The sequence below is a fragment of the Drosophila novamexicana genome, unplaced genomic scaffold (assembly GCF_003285875.2).
Source record: "Drosophila novamexicana strain 15010-1031.04,08,12 unplaced genomic scaffold, DnovRS2.1 tig00000108-arrow-pilon, whole genome shotgun sequence".
Taxonomy (NCBI): Eukaryota; Metazoa; Arthropoda; class Insecta; order Diptera; family Drosophilidae; genus Drosophila; species Drosophila novamexicana.
The window spans coordinates 88479-109992 of NW_020824772.1; the positions used below are offsets into that span (position 1 = coordinate 88479).

General features: G+C 39.1%; 5 protein-coding genes across 5 annotated transcripts; 3 read left to right on the plus strand and 2 right to left on the minus strand.

Moving 5' to 3' along the window:
* Positions 1-74: 74 nt before the first annotated feature.
* LOC115757730 (coatomer subunit gamma) lies at positions 75-3871 on the minus strand. Its single transcript, XM_030698106.1, has 6 exons — positions 3749-3871; positions 2803-3458; positions 1272-2739; positions 1020-1205; positions 490-642; positions 75-432 (listed from the first exon to the last, which is right to left on the minus strand). The coding sequence occupies exons 1-6, from the start codon at positions 3786-3788 to the stop codon at positions 302-304; spliced, it is 2634 nt and encodes an 877-aa protein (XP_030553966.1). The 5' UTR covers positions 3789-3871; the 3' UTR covers positions 75-301.
* A 308-nt stretch (positions 3872-4179) lies between these two features.
* On the plus strand, positions 4180-5839 carry LOC115771837 (NKAP family protein CG6066). The gene has a single exon (XM_030717719.1). It carries the CDS (start codon positions 4321-4323, stop codon positions 5770-5772), a length of 1452 nt encoding a protein of 483 aa, XP_030573579.1. The 5' UTR covers positions 4180-4320; the 3' UTR covers positions 5773-5839.
* Positions 5840-6531: 692 nt separating this feature from the next.
* Positions 6532-10709, plus strand: LOC115771963 (large neutral amino acids transporter small subunit 1). The gene is made up of 7 exons (XM_030717876.1): positions 6532-6816; positions 6877-7546; positions 8833-9346; positions 9412-9612; positions 9679-9828; positions 9887-10064; positions 10184-10709. The coding sequence occupies exons 2-7, from the start codon at positions 7110-7112 to the stop codon at positions 10243-10245; spliced, it is 1542 nt and encodes a 513-aa protein (XP_030573736.1). The 5' UTR covers positions 6532-6816; positions 6877-7109; the 3' UTR covers positions 10246-10709.
* Positions 10710-14045: 3336 nt separating this feature from the next.
* LOC115772005 (carbonic anhydrase 2) lies at positions 14046-18418 on the plus strand. Its single transcript, XM_030717937.1, has 7 exons — positions 14046-14193; positions 16417-16529; positions 17186-17276; positions 17343-17611; positions 17671-17821; positions 17969-18048; positions 18120-18418. Exons 1-7 carry the CDS (start codon positions 14142-14144, stop codon positions 18294-18296), a joined length of 933 nt encoding a protein of 310 aa, XP_030573797.1. The 5' UTR covers positions 14046-14141; the 3' UTR covers positions 18297-18418.
* Positions 18419-18424: 6 nt separating this feature from the next.
* LOC115772006 (protein takeout) lies at positions 18425-20675 on the minus strand. The gene is made up of 5 exons (XM_030717938.1): positions 20479-20675; positions 20238-20330; positions 20018-20174; positions 18867-19000; positions 18425-18793 (listed from the first exon to the last, which is right to left on the minus strand). The coding sequence occupies exons 1-5, from the start codon at positions 20576-20578 to the stop codon at positions 18441-18443; spliced, it is 837 nt and encodes a 278-aa protein (XP_030573798.1). The 5' UTR covers positions 20579-20675; the 3' UTR covers positions 18425-18440.
* Positions 20676-21514: the final 839 nt, after the last annotated feature.

Genomic DNA, 21514 nt, shown 5'->3' on the forward strand with positions numbered 1-21514 from the left:
ACAGGTTAAATCTTTAATAAACAAATAATATAGATTGCTGGAATGAGTTTCTATAAAAAACAAAAAAATCCTTTTAGAAACTCACACAATACCCAAAGATTATGATTTAAGTGGAGGCTTTAAAGCAACTCACAAAAAAGTTGGCAAAAATTGAAATTGTTTTGAGGGGGGCGCCGCTTAAAGCTACATTATATATTTTTTGATTACATTTAACTTTTTGCTTTAATTAATATACTTTTCATAATTATAGTATTTGAAGAGCACGCAGAGATCCTATTAAGTCTCTGCATGGTGCGTAAGTTTATCCGATGGCTGCCGTTATGAGCTCGGCCACATCCTGATCTGTGCTACGCACGGTTAGATTCAGCGTGACACCCTCGGAGAGCGCCAATTTGGCACGCACCAGCACCTCAACGCCGCCACGGAAGGTGCCTGCAAAATAATTAGAATTAGTATCAAATGCTGGCTTAATAGTTGCTTTTATCATACCCGAGCAGTGTACGGTGTGCAGATGCGTGCCCTCGGGCACTTTTTCGGAAAGATTTGCAGCGCCTAGGCCCAGTATTTTAAGAATAGTATTGACAGCATCCTGTAGATTGTTAACGGCCGATAGTACAAAGGTGTCTTCGGCTTGTAGCCACTCTGTAAGAAATGAAAGAATAATATTAGGCTAAAAGTAAGAATGCTTAAGCCTAGCGACGGTCGTTAATTGATGTTAATTCCATCTAATCAAAAAGTTAAACATTCAAGATCTGTGTATGCTATATGAGAGCCTACATTCTAAATTTGGTGTACTTTTGTAAATTTGTAAAATAATCGAGATATCTTGGATCTTTGCCTAATATTATAGAGATAGCAGATGGACATATGTATATCGAACTGGTTAGTGGTACAGGTCAATAATGTATATATACTTTATGGTGTCAAAGCTGTCTCCTGCCATTCGCATACACATTTCTTGACAAGATGGTAAAACACTCTGCCTGGTCATACAATTATATATATATATTTAAACTGACCCTCACTATCGGCGGCATCCCAGGCCACCTGGAAGTTGTTCTTTTTCGTTTTCTGTATTTGGTCGGCGACTGTCATGTCTAAGTCCTCCAGCATATACTCATCATCGTAGCCCTCATCCGAGTCTGGCTCGCCAGTATTTGGATCGCAATCCTTGACCACAAAACGCAAAGTGGCGCCAAATGTAGCTGTAAACAGAAAAATAAATTCAAAAATTGAGTATTACAGAAATTAAAGTTCAGCTTGGACTTTACCTATGGAACTGCTGGCATCCGGCGGGAATTCGACAATTACGTATGTTGTCTGTAACTCGTTGTAGGCCAATTTGGGACAGGATAAGACGGCACGTGCCGTGTATCCCTCGGGTAGCGTCAACTCGACGCGCACATTCTCCAGGAATTGTTCGGCGAGCGTGTTAAGGCAATCAAATTGGAATACAACATGCTGTGCAAAGATATGCTTGATACACTGAACCGTATACTCTGTTTCGCTCTCGGTTAGCTGTATGGGCGCCGTGCTGCGATGAATTGGACCCAGAACTTGTATGCCCGGCAACTGAGCCAAACGTGCGGCGCTCTCTTCCTCTCGTGTAATTTTTGGTGCACGCGGCGCACTGGTGACCATCATCACATCGTTGGTGACCTCTGGTTTAACAATAGCGGCCTTGGGCACAATGGAAATGTCAAAGTGATTTTGCAGTTCGCCATTCAAATGATCCGTCAGCGCCTTCTCGAGCAGCGCTAGTGAGCAATTCTCACGCTCAATGATGTAGTTCTTGTAGAGCTCCGGCTTGGCCGAGTTAAGTATGCTTAGATAGTAGGTGGCACGATCGCGCACCTCATCATCCGGATCCATTTGGCAGCGTCCCAGCAGTACCAATATGTTGGCCAGCAGAGCGGGACACGAGGCGCCGAATTGGGCCAATGCAGTCACCGCAGCAGCGCGCACAATAGGGCTCTCAAGGATGACGCGATTATAGATGAAGCGTATGTACTTGGAGGGCGTGGCCGCAAATGGACCTTCCTTGCCAAGCAAATGCAAAATGCGCACGGCCAGCGAGACATGCTCGCAATCTTCAATGAACTCGCACAGATGCGACAGACCCGACTCCTTGGCATCGGCATTCTCCTCAATGATCGTTATAATGGTGTCCACAATTGATGTCTTGTACTCCAGACCGCCCTCCTCTCGCAGCATGCCACTCAGGAAGTTCATCAGGACTGTATGCTTACGCGGATATTTGGCGCAGAGTGCGCATATGGCATGCACAACCACCACTTTAAACTCATCGGAGATCTCGGCCACAAATGTGGAGATCTGCTTCATTAAACGCTCCACAGAGGATTCGGCGCCGGTTTTTAAGAGTGTTGTTATGGCCAGCGTGGCCACTGAACGATTCGAATCGGTAATCAGACTCTCCAAATCCAAATTACATGTGGTCACAGCGGCCGGATGTGTCATGGCCACCTTGTTCAAGGTGCGCACAGCAGCAAAGCGCAGCGTGGCCTTAACCGAACTACAAAACAGCTGCAGTATGGAGAAGGCCGGCGATAGCATGCGTGGATTTGTGTTCTTCAGATTGACAATGGCATGGGCGGCCTCATAGATGACCATTTCGCTCTTGTGCCGCAGACATGATTCAATAAAGGTATACAGAGGCGAATCTGCGAGCTCATCGGCGGGTATGTCCTCTTCCTCGATCAATTTGCAGGCGATACGTATCTGTTTGGAAGCGATATTATAAGCTTTAGTAGTTGCAATTTAACAACATTCTATCCAGCTTACCAGCATACACACTGCGTAGGGACTCTTGAGCGAGCCGCGCGTTAATTTGTTGACCAGCTTGGAGACAGCCAGGCGATCCGATTTTCGTATATGATAAAGCAGGCCAAGCGCATGGTACTGCACCATAATATTATCGCTATTCAAGGCCTCCTGAGCCTCATTCGCCCAGCGTTTGACAACATCGCCGGCGGTGTTGGCCAGACGCAGCGAGCTGACCAATGCGGCACAAGAAACGGCCGCATTTTTATCCACAATACATTGCTTCATGTAACGCTCGACGGCCTGGAGCATGGTGTGATCTGTTATGCTGCAGAGGGCACGTATGGCAGCGGCGCGATAGAGATCTTCTTTGCCTGTCATGTCCTTGGTCAGCGAACTGGTGACAATGATGACATCCTCAGCTACGGAGCTCAGCTCCTTAATGCCCAGATAAACCATGCGGCGCAGCACAACATCCTTGGACTGGAACAGCTTGGTCATGGCAAAGAAACAATCGGTTGCCTCGCGCGGCACCAGCTGCTCGCCCTGATTCATCAGGTAGAGGATCTTGGTCAGTATGTGTATGCATTTGCGTGCATTTACTGGCGTCTCATTGAAAATGCGAGTCTCTTGCAGCACCGAGGTCTTCTCCAGATTCTGGTACGCGTTCGTCGGACCTATGCGTTTGTTTAGCGAGTTCGAAATAAAATATTTCATTTTTGATGTTTTTTGTTGAACCGGCCGTAGGCAATATATAACGTTAGAACTTTAAAGCAGTTTCTATGTGTGCTGTTTGGGTTAGTTCTGAGACTGTGTGTGTGTGGGTGTCTTAATTTTGTTGTACTCCTGTTTTATGCTCTTTTTGGCTGCCAGCAGAGCACCTTCTGCGGTCAGCAGTGTTGGCAGTTGTTTTGTTGCCGCTCCGGCGGTACTGTTAGTATTATTTAGTTGTTACCCAATTACTTACCGTCCTCCTCTTCATCCTTCTCGCGGCGAAATGAGCCCATTTTATGTGTTGCCTACTTCAGTAACGTGTGAAACAAATGAAATTGAAAAATTTATTAAAGAAAAATATGTGATTTTTCGCTACGCGTACACGTCACACTACACAGCAAGAAGAAGTTTGATATTTACCATTCAGCTGTAAACGTCGTTTCCCACTTTAACAGTCGCCTTACAGCCGTGTTGCTCATATGTTCTGCATCATCGATAAATTGCAACAGTCATTTTCGTACATCGATATATTGTTCAATTTCCGTGCTTGAGTAGTGTTAGAAACGCAATAAAATGTATGTAAGTTTTAAGCTTATTCGAAAGCTCTTACATGGAAATTTTGGTTCTAGTCTCAACAGTAAGAATTAAGTTCAAACAATGGGATATCGATGTTCTTGGTATCGTATAAAGCTAAGTTATCTAAATATCGCACATTCTGTTTGCAATATCGGTTCATTCTTACGATATTAACAGATAGGATCAAACGTTTAGCAGAAAAATATTTTTATGCGCTAACAAAACAAATATTAAATATTTCTATATAAAATGCGCTCGCGTAGCAGGAGCCGTTCACGCAGCCCTCGCAGAGATCGACCACGTCAGATACGTGACAGCGGCAGATCCCACGTGCGACCGGACAGGCGGGAAACACACAAGCCGGCGGCTGAGTCTAGGCACAGAGAGCAGGAAAGGGAACGGCCGCGAAAAAATGGCTATGAAAACTCGCCCGTGCGTCGAGAGGGGCGCAATTCAAAGAAACGCGACTCGCCACGACGACAGCGTTCGCGTTCCCGCTCATCTAGCACGGACAGCAGCAGCAGTGGAACAAGCAGCGACGGCAGCAGCAGTGGCACAAGTAGCTCCAGCTCACGCAGCCGGAGTCGCAATCGTGGTCGTAGTCGGAATCAGAATCGCAGTCGGAGTCCGGTCAAACAGAGACAAAAATCGGTGGAGCGCTGGCCCAACGATCGTTATCACGAAAACAACGATAGGCAAAATAATCCATTTAGAGGGCGTGCACCAGAAGGCAGCTTCATAAACGATCCAGCTGAACGGCCAAGTCGTAGCCATCACCCACACCGGGGTGGCGGTCATCCTAAGGATTCAAAAGCCTTAAATGCGCGACGGGCGCAACGTGTGCGCATTGGCGAAGAAGGCGTTCCAGAAGTGTGGGGCACCAGTCCAACACGGACGCACCATGATGTGGAGCTAGTCAAAGGCTCCTTTGTGGGGCCTAAGAAAAAGAAAAAGCTAAAGAAGAGCAGTAAAATGAAGAAAGCCAAGTCTAAGAAGAAAGCAAAAAAAATTAAAAAGAAGAAAAAGAGCAAACAAGTTTCCAGCAGCTCGTCCGACACATACTCAAGCTCGTCCTCATCAAGCTCCAGCAGCGAGTCGAGCTCCTCGAGTGACGACAGTTCCGAGAGCGAGGATGAGCAGGAACTTTGGCTGGAAAAGACAGCGGATGGTATTAAAATGCCCCCCAAAAAGAAAGTGAAGAAAAGCACAAGCAAAAAGAACAAAAAGAATAAAAAGAAAAAGAAAAAACGAAAATCGGAGTCCGACAAAAAATCGTCATCCAGTGCAGCCAGGTCCAAATCGAAGGCAAGTGCTAGCAAAAACGAAGAGGATGTGGGTCCATCCCTGCGCAGCGGCGGCAGCCTGAATCAAAAAGACTTTGGACGCGCTCTGCTGCCGGGTGAAGGTGCCGCCATGGCTGCCTACATCGCGGAGGGCAAACGTATACCAAGACGTGGTGAAATCGGTCTCACATCGGACGAGATTGCCAACTTTGAATCGGTCGGCTATGTGATGAGCGGTAGCCGGCACCGGCGCATGGAAGCTGTCCGTATACGTAAGGAAAATCAACTCTATTCGGCGGATGAGAAACGCGCCCTGGCCATGTTCAGCAAGGAGGAGCGCCAGAAGCGGGAGAATAAAATACTAACGCAATTTAAGGACATGATTCACTCCAAACTGCAAGCTAAGGATAAGAAATAGGAAATAGTCATTTGTAAAGCAATAAAAATCATTTTTTAACTGTGCATAAACTATTTGCAAAACAAAATGCTCAAATCTCTATACCCAAAACTGTTTGTCCTGACGTAACGGTTGTATACACCATTTTTGTTTACCATTCGATCGGTGGGTGTTATTTTTGTATGTAGTTTGTGTCTATATACATGTTGTTTGAATGTATAAATGTTTGTGTATATGTGTGTATACGTATTTACATACTAACATACGTACACACATCAATTCAGACGCACGTATACACACATACTTATATACGTATATATATATATATACATGCCTGCAGTATGGAAGTATGTATGTGTGTTTATATAGATATGTATGTTTATATATATATAAGAACTTATGTATGCATATATTATGCATGCATTAATATATTTCAATTAATGTATATATATATATATATGTTTATATGCAAGACTAAGTTTATCACCAGCTGATTTACAAATTTAAAAAAAAAGAGTCTTAATTAAGACTTTAAGACTTTAGAATTAATTAATTTAACACATTAACTATGGAGGTGACTTCTGTTTATTTTTAATTCAAAAATAATCCAAAATGTCGTTAGCTTAGTTTACGATTAATAGCCATCCCGATAATATTGCTATCACAAAACGATAGCAAAGAATCAATTTCGATATATCTATGTATCGAATGATGTCAATCTCTTTTTCTTCTCTTCGTGCTCCGCAACGCGTGCAAATTGCTTATAAGTTATTTATTTAATTAAAACTTTCCGTGCTGGCAATATAAACATATAATTTAATATTTAAAATTAATCAACCAGCAAATAGTTACTTAGAAAACGTCGAGTACAAATTTATTAGGCGAAATTTATATCTTTTTGCAAAAATTCAATACATGTGCGTGAAACAGCGGCGGGATTACAACACGGCGTGAGCGACGCGGCATTGGTTAGAAAGAGCTAACGACAGATGTACGAAGTGGGTTAGCAAAACAATGAATGAAATGACAAAAGAGAATTGCTAACCGGCGGATTAGCGAATACGGGTATGAAGACATAAATTCATTATAAACTTGCAAATGTCACACCGTACATCACACCCTCAGGCACACACACACACACATAAAGACAAACACACACACACATACACGACACGCACGCACACGCACACTGACACCTAATCATACTAATCAAACGGAACAACGAGGCGACACTCCTCTAGCTAGCTTAATTAATTAGCTGGACACACCACACAATCACAAGTCAGTTTATTTTCGGTCAGTCTGGTTTTGTACTTGGAGCGTAGCGTGCGTGGCCGGCATAAGCGCTCCGCAACACAATGGCGTCCAATGATTTGCAGTCACCGTCAAGCGAGATGGTGTTGCTTACACCGAATACTGAAAATCCGCCCAGCATTGCGGCAGCTGTGACCAAGGACAAGGATGCCACGCGGGAGGGATCTGCGGAGTCGGACAACAGTCGTGTTGCGATGAAAAAACAGTTGGGCTTACTTGAGGGCGTGGCCATTATATTGGGCATTATCTTTGGATCGGGCATATTTGTCTCGCCCAAAGGTGTCATACGCGAAGTGGAGGCCGTCGGCACATCGCTGATTATCTGGGTGCTATGCGGTCTGCTCTCCATGATCGGCGCCTTGTGTTATGCGGAATTGGGCACAGCCATACCCAAGTCTGGTGGAGATTATGCGTACATCTTCGAGGCGTACGGCTCGCTGCCAGCATTTCTATATCTGTGGGATGCAATGATGATATTTGTGTAAGTATTTTGATTGTATTGCCTAAGCTTAGCCTCATTTTAATCCCTACACTTATCATAAATAGGTAAAAAGGGTACAATGGTTTTGTGTAAAAGTATGTAACAGGCAGAAAGAAGCAACTCCACTCCCATATATTATATATATTTTCGATCTGGGCCACTAGCTGGTTGTAGTCGTGTCTTTCTGTCCGTCTGTGAAACGGTAAGAGCGGTACCCAGAACGAGGTTAACATATTTTTGATTGATTTTGAGACGTGGTTAAGCCATTTCCTTTGCTATATAATTACAGTTCAATATATAAGAGCTTGCATAAGGGTGGGACTTCATGCACCGAAGTCATTTAAGATTGCATTCCGTATACATAGCCAAGGCAAGAAGCTCAGCCGCAATATAAAGTCGGGCACTCCCAATTAGAGCACTCTTCTTATAACATTGGGTCAGACGAACGACTCAAACAATTGTGTTGCAGCAACTCGTGAGCTTTTTGCGTATTTAGTTTCAATTAAGGCATCAATTGAAACTTACAGATTGACGTCTCTCAGATTCGTATGCTTACAACGAGCTCCTGGATAAGCTCAAAGCTGTCAGTTTTCATTCACTTTCATTGAATAATAAATGCTCTTATCAGTTAATACTCAGTATGTTGATGTTTATGTGGGCAGCCAATTGCTGCAAGATTGCATTAACAACTTTATTATTGTTATCACAATGCTATTTTTATTCACTTGTTTTCGATAAGTATTAGCAAAATAACCAGAGAGAACCGCTTTCTTTTGCTTGTCGAAGATTCAATACCCTTGCATAGCTAAACAATAAGGGCTTCTTGCTAATGGCTATCTGATAATGTAAATTAATATTAAGCGTAGTTAATCTTCTATGTTTCGAAATTTGTTGAAATATTACAGGAAACAAAATAGTTTTGAACAAAAAACTTCGGTTTTCGACTGATTGTACTCAAGATAGGTAGAATTGATAAGGGTTTATCAAGATAGCTTTCAGGCTGAATAGAAAATGAATAGTTGGCATTAAATCAGGCAGGCAGTCGACCGTGGCTATATGGACTCGGCTTTTGATACTATATATGCTTGTTTTTTATGTCTCAATCTGCGTGTGGTACCCATTTCGTGGGAATGTTATAATATCCTCTGCAAGGCTATAGAATTGAAAACATTTCCAAACACTTGCATTCATGAATACTTCTGAAATGTAAGACTTATGTATGTCTGTTTCTTACAGTTTCTTGTTGAATTGATATCATTATCTAAATATTTTCTGCCTTACCACAGGCCCACGACGAATGCTATAATGGGTCTGACATTCGCCTCTTACGTGCTGCAGCCTTTTTTCGATGATGGCTGTGAGATACCAAAACTCGCACTCCAGTTGCTGGCAGCCGTTACCATTTGCTTTTTGACCTATTTGAATTGCTATTACATGAAAATCACAACGAAAATGCAAAATATTATTATGTTCACAAAAATTGCGGCATTGGTACTGATCATTGTCGTCGGTGTGGTTTGGATGCTAATGGGCAATGTTGAGAATTTCAATCAACCCTTCGAGAATACTGAAACCGATCCCGGCAAGCTGTCGGTGGCATTTTACTCGGGCATTTTCTCATATGCCGGCTGGAATTATTTGAATTTTATGACGGAAGAGCTGCGTGATCCATATCGCAATTTACCGCGTGCCATTTATATATCACTGCCACTGGTCACGGGCATTTATGTGCTGGCCAATATGGCTTATCTGGCCGTACTGTCGGCACCCGAAATGATCGCTTCCAATGCCATAGCAGTGGTATGTAGGACATGATTACCAAATTCCATGAGATTTTATTGATTCCCCATTTTTGTTGCTTGCAGACTTTTGGCAACAAGATCATGGGCAACTTCTCGCTGATTATACCCATTATGGTGGCCATCTCAGCATTTGGCGGTCTCTCTGTGCATATTATGACCTCGTCGCGCATGTGCTTTGTGGGCGCACGTAATGGACACATGCCCGCAGTGCTATCCCACATAAGCGTTAAGAGCTATACGCCACTGCCATCGCTGGCTTTTCTGGTGAGGTTCCGTTTGGATAATTGTTGCACAAAAGAAGTTGCTTAATTAAACTTGTTTGCTTTGCAGTGCCTGCTCTCAATTGTGATGCTGCTTGTGAGTGATGTGTATGTGCTCATCACATATAGCAGCATTGTGGAGTCGTTCTTTATAATGCTCTCGGTGTCGGCTGTTTTGTACTTTCGTCACACACGCCCCAATATGGAGCGTCCAATTAAAGTGAGTTATGCCCGATTTTCAAATAGTTGTACACATTTCATATATTTTTCTTTGACAGGTCTCTTTGTGGATACCCGCCGTGTTTGTCATTGTGTGCGCCTTTCTGGTGGTCGTTCCGGTATACGTCGCACCATTTGAGGTCTTCATGGGCTTGATAATAACGCTAATTGGCATTCCATTCTATTTCGTTGGCGTCGAGTGGAAGAACAAACCCAAATGGGTGCATGACGCGATTGGTGCGTATACAAGCGACTTTCTAACCTTGACAATTGCTACATTTGCACATTAAAACCTCTATATTTACATAATCGCATATGAACAGCTAAATATCTACTAACCTATGTACTTTGTTTAGATTCGATGACATTCACGTGCCAAAAACTTTTCTTGTCCGCCAAGGAGGAGAAACAGGATTAACCGAACCCTGGATGTAACTGAATCTAGCCTTATCTACAGCGGAACTCATCACATATTTACTATAAATCACACACAATACATCGCAAAAAGAAAAACAGGTGCAAAGACATCGAATATTAGGTTTCTACTATTATGTTTTGACGCATTTGTGGATTACGCGAATTGTTTCGCGAATGTGCCACATGTGCCACTTATCTGGCAAAAATGTTGATGCACTTCACAAAGAGAGAATAACTTGTTACATAAGCAACAATTTGACCATTATTGAAAATCAAGCATTAAACTATGTGCTTTTCTTCATTTATCATAGAATATAATTAAATATTTTGCTAGATCGCCAAGATGTGTGAACTTAGCTTTATATTTATTATATTAGTTACCAAAGTACGCCAGTAATATGCCAAAGTCCACAATACATTATTAAATTATTAATTACAGACTTAATATTTATATTTCTTAAAATATTTGCTGCGTTTGATATTAAGTTGCGTTATTAAATTAATTTTTTTATGATTACTCAAACTTGTTAACTTGAGATAAATTAATACATTTTATACAGGGGAATTGCCATAAGGTATTTTGGTTTCCATTGTCAACTTTTAGGCGGCACCTCTTGACACATAAAAAGTATGCTATGGAATATGAATTAAAGTAAATGATAAATTTTTTAACAATCAGCGATGGCATTTATTGTTACTGTCAATGTATGCCAATCCATTATAACTGATAAGCTTTATTAATAGAATGTTATTATATTTAAGCTAAGCCCCAGTGATTATAATGTACGATGCTAGGCGATTTGACAGGTTTCTCTAAAAATAAACCCTAACTATTGTCCATACAACATTTTTGGACATGCCTGGCACGTCGCCTGCCATGACGACAGCTTTATGGATTGTGTCTAAGAACATGAACGTAGCACATGTACTCTGTATACATATATATATGTCAGGCGTGGATGTCAATTTCTAGGTGTTTTTAATTGATAAAAGTGTAGTGCAACTTTTAGCTGTTTAAGATGCCATTCAGGTGCTATTCATTTATTTATATCTGGTCAAGATTTTTTATAGTATTCGCGTGTCTATGGCTGCGTATTTTGTATGGGCCTGGCGCTCACATGCGCCAAATTCAGCGCCGATTTTTGTTCATTTTTTGGTTTTTTTTTTATATTTTTTTAATAGCTTTTTAAATATATGCCAGTGACAAGACGAATTACTTAAGTATTGTTAGATCAGTACCATTCAATTTTATGACTTTCTTTTATGTTCGAATAATTGTGCTTTAATGTGCTCATCATTTCGGATGTGGCACGGCTTGCATGCCAAATGAGTGGCCGCTGCACCCATAGCTTTGAGGATTTATTTGATCTATACTGACTTTACAATAAGTAGTTGAGCCAACCTAATCGACTTATAACAATTGAAAAACAAAACTTTAAAATGTGCCAATAGTTCACATGGTTTCATAGAATAGATGGAAAGTTTTTGTGAGGTCAATTTATATACGGGAATTTCATTTGAAGTGAATGCTTGTTAATAGATTAGTTGCAAGTTTAATGACTTAGTAATAAAATTCGAAAACGTTGCGAAAAATTTTTCCCAGATATTTAATGCAGGGTTCTTTTATGCTATTATTAGAAGATACCCCATATTCCAAACTGAACATCCCCTAACTCGAGCACGCATTCGTCATATGTCTCCGATTAACACGTTTTAAGGGTATCATTAAAAAAATCGTGTCTAGTCATTTTAAAAACAATTAGCACACGATCCACGCTATGCAGTCAGGCGTAAATTCAAGCTAGATATTGTTTATCAAATTATTGTAAATTCGTATATAATTGATAACTGTTATTCTAATTGCGAAATTTGCAATAAATTATGAAACTCAATCAAAAAAGAGTTTTTGACACAAATAAAATAAAATGTAGGTTATCTCTATATATACAAATATATTTATGTACATAAATATGTATGTGAGGATAACTACTAATTACTTGAACTGTTTTGCGCCAAGGTCTAGATTGCAGTTCGGAACTGAATTACATTTAAAATGTCAACTGCTTGCGATATTATCATACAATGTTCAGTTGTATTCGAGCTCATAAGTATATGAACATTCAAATGCATTCATTTTAGACTTGTCAACCCCTATTAATAGCTCGTTTTGTTTTGTATTCTCCATGTATGTCACGAGTTTCCGATACGCATGTAAATGAAATGTGAACGAAATTTAAGTAAAACAATCAGTGCATGTTTATGCCGAGAAAATCACGATTGCTACTGATTTCAATTAATTAAAATAGCATTTGAAAAGAGTCATTTTTGATATTACCAAATGTTAAACGCGTTAAATTGGCTACGCTTTACTTTCATGTGAAAACGTTGCTAAATTTATACAATTATGTATTGGTGCCTGGAAAAGTTAATTAATTTCATGCCACGTTTTCTTTATAGATATGTATCAATTAAAACATGTTTTTCAATTTGTGTCTGTTTAAAAATTAAATAATATGAGGAGGTATTTGGAAATAACGTTTAAACAGACTAATGAATTGAGCAAATATGACTTATAGACGTCTGTTTGTCTTGCCACTTCTGATAGAAATATATATACATGGTATAAACGTAACAAAACACTTACTTCTGTTTTAAGCCGAGCAGTAAGCGTGTGAAAATCGCTCAATGAATTTGTCTGGCCCATCGAATTCCATTTGAAGCGATAGCCACGCGATCAATTAGTAGCTTACTGCATGATATTGTCAATATTTGCCCGGCATTAGATGTCGCGCTCCTCATTCAAGTATGTGATAGTATATAAATGTTAGTATGCAAAACAAAATATTATCGAATGATTGAAAGCCGTTTCCTCTTGTGTTTGCGCTGAGCATTAACTAAGTGGGAATTATGACGAATCAAAATTTGAAATTTTCTTTGCTGCGGCACTATTCTAATTAATGTTAAGCATACGCACTGTGGTGCAGTTGGACTACTTCAAATTCGATTTCATTAAGTGGACGCATTAGAGAAAAGCTCCAACAGCTCAATACTTCAATACCCCAGACAAAACGATCGATGGATCGTGTGCTCGTCCGTCGTCCGGTGTTTTTCGTGCGACTACGATTGTAGCATGTGAGTGTCTATACCCTGTACCCAAGTTAAATGTGTAACGAAGTGTCTCATACTTTTTTGCACATATATGTCACAGGCAGACGAAGGCATTTTATAGCTAACATAGAACCAAAATGTAACTAATCCGTTGGCAATTATTTTGACATGAGAGGGGAAATGTTTATTGTGGAGATATCCAGCCTTATTCTTATACAATCTCATTTTGTAATTCCAAATTTTAAATAGATTTTATTTCTTAACTTTATCTCTCATATTAAATAAGACGAGATGTTTAAGATGTTATATTATGTATATTATATATTTCTCGTTAATCTTTCGCAATATAGATTTTAAGGCTTATTTTGTATATAAAAAGCCGTATTTTTAATGAGGTTCTTCTTTCGTATGCATAGTATTTGTTAACTCTTTATTTAAGACCTGAAGAATTCGTAAGATCTAGGCAAGGATCTATGAAAATTTGTTACGACAGCTCGGAGCTGTGTACAGGGTAACTGCAAGTCGGGCATACACGACTAGAGTCTCTTGTTTTTTATGGTTCGTGTCAGAGTGTGGAGCGCGCGCTATACGCGGGGACTTAAGCTTTCGAATTTTCAATTAGTTCGTTGACGCTTGGGGAAGTTGTGAAGGTGCTTCAAACGCCAAACCTCCGCACAGTTTAGAATCAACCGGCCAAGCGCAAGGTGTTGCATTTGCCAAGTGCTCGGGAACAGGAGCTCAGTGGACAAGGAAATCATTACAATAAATTGCAAACAGTTGACGCCTGCCATGCACTTGATAATACTGCAAGCCGTTTTTCTTGTGATCTGCTGGTCTCAAGGTAAAAAAAGAAAAACAATAATATTGGTAATAAGAGTTGTGTCTCCCTCTGTGTGTGTGTGTGCGTGTGTTAAATACACATTAAAAACATGAGTTATATAACAGCTGGCAGCCGGCTGTGGTCATGTGATACATTTGTCATTGTACCAAAAGTGCAATCATTAAATAAATCAAAGGAAACCAGAAGTGATAATCATATTGAATATACTAGGCAAGCCCAATCAATATCAATTTCAAGCTAACATACAGCCGCACGTTCTATATAAACAAAATATTTTATAGATAAGGTACTATAACTTTGATAGTTCCATGAAAAGCGTGCGACCCACCATATACCACGGTGTTAACAAATGTCAAGGTTGTCTGAATCATGTGCACCCAAAATAGCTAGAGTTCTGTGGATATTGGCCAACCTATGATATCACGCTTCTAAGTACTCTTAATTACGCACTTTACAAAGTTTATTGCATTAGCTTTATGGCATTTATGCCACTCGAAACTTTTTGTGTTTTCGAATGCCAATTAATACATTTACTGCTGTCATTGATTTTGATTAAGTGCACTCCAGTGATATAAAATAGGCAGTAGGCAAATAATTATATAATTGACATATCTGTTGCGTGATCTGACAAAAACTCTTACAAAAATTTAATATATTTAAGTGTTAATTTTCGAATAACAAATTAATTAGCTACTCCTAAAACTAATGGCCGAATAACTTAGTTTTATGTAAGTTAACAAATTTGTTAACACATTTTTAGAGGTCTTCTACACTCTAGATATATTTATTTAAACATTTTGACCAAGCCCAGCAAAAGGGCTGTCGAACAGTTTTAGAGCAAGTGTCGTTTTAATTTGAAGCTAGAATCATGTTCTATGTTGTTATTTAAAGCAAACGATTAAATAGTCAGGCCACGCCTACATGCGCCCCTTAAAAACATAAAAATGTCTATATCTGTAAATCATAGTTTGAAGGTCACTGTATTGGGTTACATTATCATTAAGAAGTTTCATTAATCTGCTTTAGTTATTTCAATTGATTTCAATTGTTATAATAAAAGTGTTTAATGTTATATAATAACAGTGAGGAAAGAAATATTTTGTTGGTATATTTTATTTTTATTATTATTACCAATATTATTATTATTATTATTATTATTATTATTATTATTATTATTATTATTATTATTATTTGTGTTGTTACTCATTATTATTAATAATATTAATATTGATCACGTTATTATTATTATTATTTAATTGTGATTATTAATGATTATTATTATTTTTTTTTTAGCTAGCTTGAGTTAATAATTTAAATGAAAAGCTGAACATTTTGGTTTAATATTTATTCTCCAATATATTTTGGCTGTAGCCGTCCGTTTATTATTACTTTTATTATAAATATTTTTATCATTATTACTATCATTATTATATTAATTATTCTTAGAACAATGTAAAGACCTTCTTTCGCTAGTCTAGGATTCGAACCCTCAAAGTTCAGTTACCTCAGTGTCTCGGTCGCTTATTTGTTCGAATTATTTGCATTCCTATATTTTTTACTTATTATTATTATTATTATTATTATTATTAATTATTCTAATAATGTCAATTAGTATAAATTCTAAAACAAATACATTTCTGTCTGCCTGCTAATTGAGAGCCGTAGAAATGTGCAATTGTCATATGATATGCATGCTAATAGTCAGATCGCTTGGCCAAATAAACCAATTATCATAGGCAAAATAGCGCTTAATTTTCCTTTCCAACTGTATGCCATTGTGTGAGACTTAGTCAAACGTGAAGTCAGACAAGTGGTGAAAATTATGGAAAAATATTTACCTTCGACACTCATTATCTATATCAATATCAATAATTGTGCCGATATCTATATTGTGTTTAATGTGCCCTTGTATTTTCTCTCTAAAATGTATTTATTGATTTATCTATTTGCTGAGCAGCAAACGGTTAACATTTGTTTGCTATCGTTCCATTTATTTGCCATAATTCACAAGTGCTCGTATATGTCAGAGATAAGCTCTATCTGCGGGTTCCGGGGCAGACATTATTGTGCGGGGCACGTGATCGAACGGGCATACAATTCATATGTTTCGGAACTATTACTAGTTTATGTTTACAGTTAGCAGCTAGTACGGCATACGGCGAACATTCATTATTTCTGATTTCAAAATTTTGATTTTTTTTTTCAATTTTTTTTTATTTACAGTGGTCAACAGTCATGTTTTTGGCTACTCGGAGCCCAACCAGAGGCGTTGGGCGCGTCATCATGGACACTGTGCCGGCAAGACACAGTCACCCATTGCCATCACCTCCAGTCATGTAAGTTTTCTTGAAAGAAAGCCAATGTTTTTGTACTCGAAAGTAATACAAACCTTTTTGGCAGTCTAATTTCTTAAGATAGTGAACTTTTTACTTTAATTACTTTTTTTATAACGAAATTCCTGGATATAAGGCTTAAGTTAAGTACTCTACTTAAGCAGTTTTTACTTACATTTCCAGTGTGAATATTTATATATATATATATATTTTTTTTTAACTAAATGGTGTTTTAATTTTGTTATCCAGAATGTCAAGGAGTTTGTTCATTTGTTCGGTTCCTGTTCTGAACCAGTTTTCAGTTCGGGAACTCGGTTTTTAATTTAAAATAAAACAAGACCATTTTTATTTATATTTACAAATAGAAAATTTCATGTAAATAATAAGTATAATAAATTTGGTAATAATACTTATGTATATAATTTTGATCCAAAGTTTCCGAATTGACAGGAATTTCAGCTTTATCTTGAAGATTCAAATAGCATTAAATTTAATAAAAATAGTAATTAAACAAGAAATTTAATTGGAATTTAGAGAACAAGACGACTTAATTTTTAATTATAATCATTAATCTTAATAAGAAGTGCAGTTTTCTCTCAGTGTGACAGCTGCAGCCAACTTAACAAGCTGCTAATTGCCCAAAAATCTAACCATTTCAGACAATACCCGTGCATATGCCGGCTGTGGACATGATTGGGTACCACAATCTGCTGCCCTATCCGCTGAAAATGATTAACAATGGTCACACTGGTAAGTCGGATGGCTCAAAGTACCACCATTGCATTGGCTAATTAGCACATTTGGCCCTTTTGACAGTCTCCATTGGCATACCCAAGCTGAATGAGAGTGAGGACCAGTATGAATTCCTGCCCTACGTACGGGGCGCCAAGCTGCCCGGTGAGTTCGAGGTGGAGGGCCTGCATTTCCATTGGGGTGATAAGAACAATCGTGGCTCGGAGCATGTCATCAACGATATACGCTACACCATGGAAATGCATATTGTGCATCGCAACAAGAAATACGCGACGCTGGGCGAGGCCCTCAATCATCCGGATGGTGCGGCGGTGCTGGGTTTCTTTTTCAACGTAAGTGTGGCTAGTTTTGGATAAATACGATGCAGCTAACTTGACATTCCATTGCACAGCTGGATGAGGACGAGGGCCAGGGCTTGGTAACCATCAATCGTCACCTGCATCTGATCGCCGATGCCAATCAGGAGGCATCGCTTAATGTCACCTTCTCGCTATCCTCGCTAATATCCAATGTCGACGTGGACAAGTTCTACACATACAAAGGTAAGTGTCTGCGGGTCGGATAATTGACTCTTCACTACGTTTAGCTGTCACTGTGTCATGTTCGATTTGCATGCCTGTTCGATTGGATCACAGTATGAATTAATGAGCGCCTTAACTGTCACGTCACGTATTATGCATTGCTTGCAGGTTCGCTAACCACGCCGCCCTGCTCCGAGGCTGTAACCTGGATACTGTTTCCCGATCCCATACCCATTTCGCCCAAGCAGGTGAGTGCAAGGTGCACGATGCGTGGCGTACAGAGCGTATGAGTTATGCTTCTTCTGTTTGTCTTTGACAGATCTCACGCTTCCGCCAGCTGTCGGATACCCAAGATGGCGCCTTGGTGGACAACTTTCGCACCCTGCAGCCGGTGGGCAATCGTCGCATATTCGCGCGCACTGGACACGTGCGGCATACATCGATTGCGGCTCTGAAGCACGAGGGCGATTATCTCAAATATGATTGGTTCTATTGAGCAGCTAACAGGATGCGGCCCCAGACCGTAGTGCTCTGTGCCATGAACATATATATGTATATGTATATAGATTAATTTAAACTAAGTTTTTGCATTTAATATTTAACTGTAAGCTAACAACTCTCACTCAATAAGTAAACAACTCTATGCTATTAGCCGTGTTTTGCGACCGTAGAGCACCAGCGAATTGGGTATATCCTCCACAAAGAAATTGGCTGGCATCACATTGAACATCTTCCTCAGCAGATCGAGCAATGTGCGCTCCAATGTTTCTACAATAAGTGGACGCAGCGTTTCATAGAAATCTTGCCAGTTTTCATTGAAGAACTCATTCGTGCTGCGCTCCACCTCCTTGCTGTGGCCATTGAACAGATTGTCCAAATATGTTCGAACGCGGCCCACTTCCAGCTTAACGGTCACCGCGGTCACATTATAGAAAGTGTATCCGCCCTTCTCGTACAGTCGCGTCTTCGCTTTCATCAGTATGTCCAGATCATCTGTCATAGAGGCGGAGGAGGAGGATTTGAGTCTCATTTTTACTTGTAATTTGTAGGGTTTAGCTATCATTACCAATCTCTATAAATATGCTACCGGATCCGTGAAGGGGAATTATTAAAATGCGTCCGAGCATCTTGTAAGTGCCATTCATGCGCAGGCGTGGTATATAAATCTTGTCCTCCCAACTAAAGTCCTTCTTGTTGACCCTGAAATGTGATTAATAAATTTCTTATATTTATTTTTAATCGATGAAATATATGAGAGTGTGTTTGTCTGAGAGCTATCCTGTGAATTTGCAGATTTGAATCTTTAAAAATGTTTCAAAAGTCATTTAATAGCTTAGATATCATATAATATCATACCATTAAATAAGTAATATGATTTAGCGCATCTATAAAATTTTACAATACCCAAGCCTCACTTTATTTACATTATAAAATGGATTTCGAAATAGATTTGAACTGATTTTAGATAAAATGGAAAAGTTATAGATTATTTAAAATAGTAATCTATATGTTCCTCTGCCTGTGTGAATATTTATATGCAATATGATCTGTTAGTTCTTAAACTATCTTGATAAGACTTGGTATACTATCTAACATACTAACTTCATAAGACTTATTGCAACGTCGGCCATATTGCCCGATTTATACTATTTCATAGAAACTATAAGTCGAACACAGAATCTTTGTATTCAAAACAATTTGTTTTTAAGATGCTTTAACCAAGCTTGATAAGTTACGGCTTTTACAGTATTTTAAATATCGCAGTTAAATTTTATAAACAATTGTCTATTATATTTTATAGCACCGACCTTTCGCTCAAAATTGAGTTTAGACATGAAAGTAATTCTTGTTTTTTTCAGTTATGTTAACTGAACTCTTCAATCATTAGCTTTAATAGGCCCCAAAGAACCAACATATGATTAATATCAGACAACTTAAGCATATATTGTAAAATCAACAGATGGAAAGGATCTAAGTTATGTGACATCATTTGTAAGATTTACTAAACCCGTAACTCTATCAATCAATATATCAATTTTTCTGAGACTCAATTCAGACTGGAAATGGCATGTGTTTATAAGCTTGAGGGAAAAATGACATTAATGAAACAAGTCTCTACGTGACCTTAACGAGCTGCCTTTATTATGCATTAGCTCGATATTAATAGTTGGACCGAGCCGAGTGCAAAGTGTGCTGAGAACGTCATGAGATACTCACTTGCTCTCCTTGATAATCATTTTGCCCAGGCCGCGTACTATTAAATTGGTTAGATTTGCCGAAATGGAAGCCACATCGCTGTCCTCCTGCTTAAATGTCAGCTGATCTTGTTTCATTGGATCTAAGGGTCCGAAAGACTCTTCAATTTCGGGAATGCCTATTTAATGTAAATCAAGCTGTATTGGTGTGGCCTTGAATCATGCAATTAGCAGCTGCTCACCTTTGATGACCGCATTTAGGAATCCCTGAATGGAACGCGTTGAGCAGTTCGTAAAGTCGGGCTCATGAATGCGACACGATTCGATATATGCGGCTGTTGTTGTAAGTAAATTATTTAATTAATTCACGCATTACGATAAATCATAATGTATTTATGCTGAAAAAAACAGCCAAATCACAAGCGCACACTTTTAATTAATCAGTTCGGTGTAATTAAATCAATACCCGCTGGACGCACTTACGCTTTTCCGTGTAGTATGCCAGCCCCTCGACATATACGAGGCCCATACACATATAGACTAAACCAATTACGAGTATTCGTGTGCTGGGCGTTTCGAACATCGTTAAAATAGGAATAGGAAAATACAAAAAAAAATCCGTGTTTTTTGCCGTCACTGTCACCAGCCAATCGAGTTAGCCGCGTTCAAATGAGATATATTTCCCCGAGTAGCTGAATCTTATATGTCCTATAGCATCTAACTGCATTGACTGGTTTACGTTTTTATACGTTTTTATACTAGTGAGTAAAGAGGGTATAATAGTTTTTTGCGGATGTATGGAATATACAGATCCGCCCATCGGTAAATATCGATTTTGATACATGCGTTCTCAGCTTGGTTTAAAGTTTATATGAGTTAGATTCAACAAATTTTGTAAGTGGGTTTCCGCAGAGTGAATATAAATTAAAAATATTTCACAATATTATTAAATTATTTTTTATATTGTAAGGTAGCGCTTTGCACTTTGGAATACACACACAGTTGAATCCCATATTTAAGAACTGACAAATTTAAAAATGATCGGACTACATATACCGAAGTTATTCAAAACGGCGTCTGTGCAAGATAAAGGGAAGAACAAGCACAGCGATATGCGTATGCGCATGTGTGTGGGTCTACGTGTGTTACCCAGCTTGGTGCTGCGTTTAGGGTATCCACTAGTTGGGCACTCCGTTCTAGAGTGCTCTAGCACTCGTACTTGTTTCCATACTTTATATGAATATAACAACGACTCGACATACTTGCTCCGAGCGCTGACTGAATCTTTAGCGACTCGGTCAATTATTTTTATATAATTCTGGAAAATACGTCGACTAGTTGAGCTGTTTTATCTTTGTAGAAACAGATATGTTTTTCATACCTGTACTCAAAGAGTATATGTGCACGATGCGCTTAATTGTTTTTTACTCTATTCTGAACCAGAACATTATTTAAAATTATAAAATATTTAAATTAATCAATGATATGACGCAAAATGTATGTTGAGTGTTTCATAGTT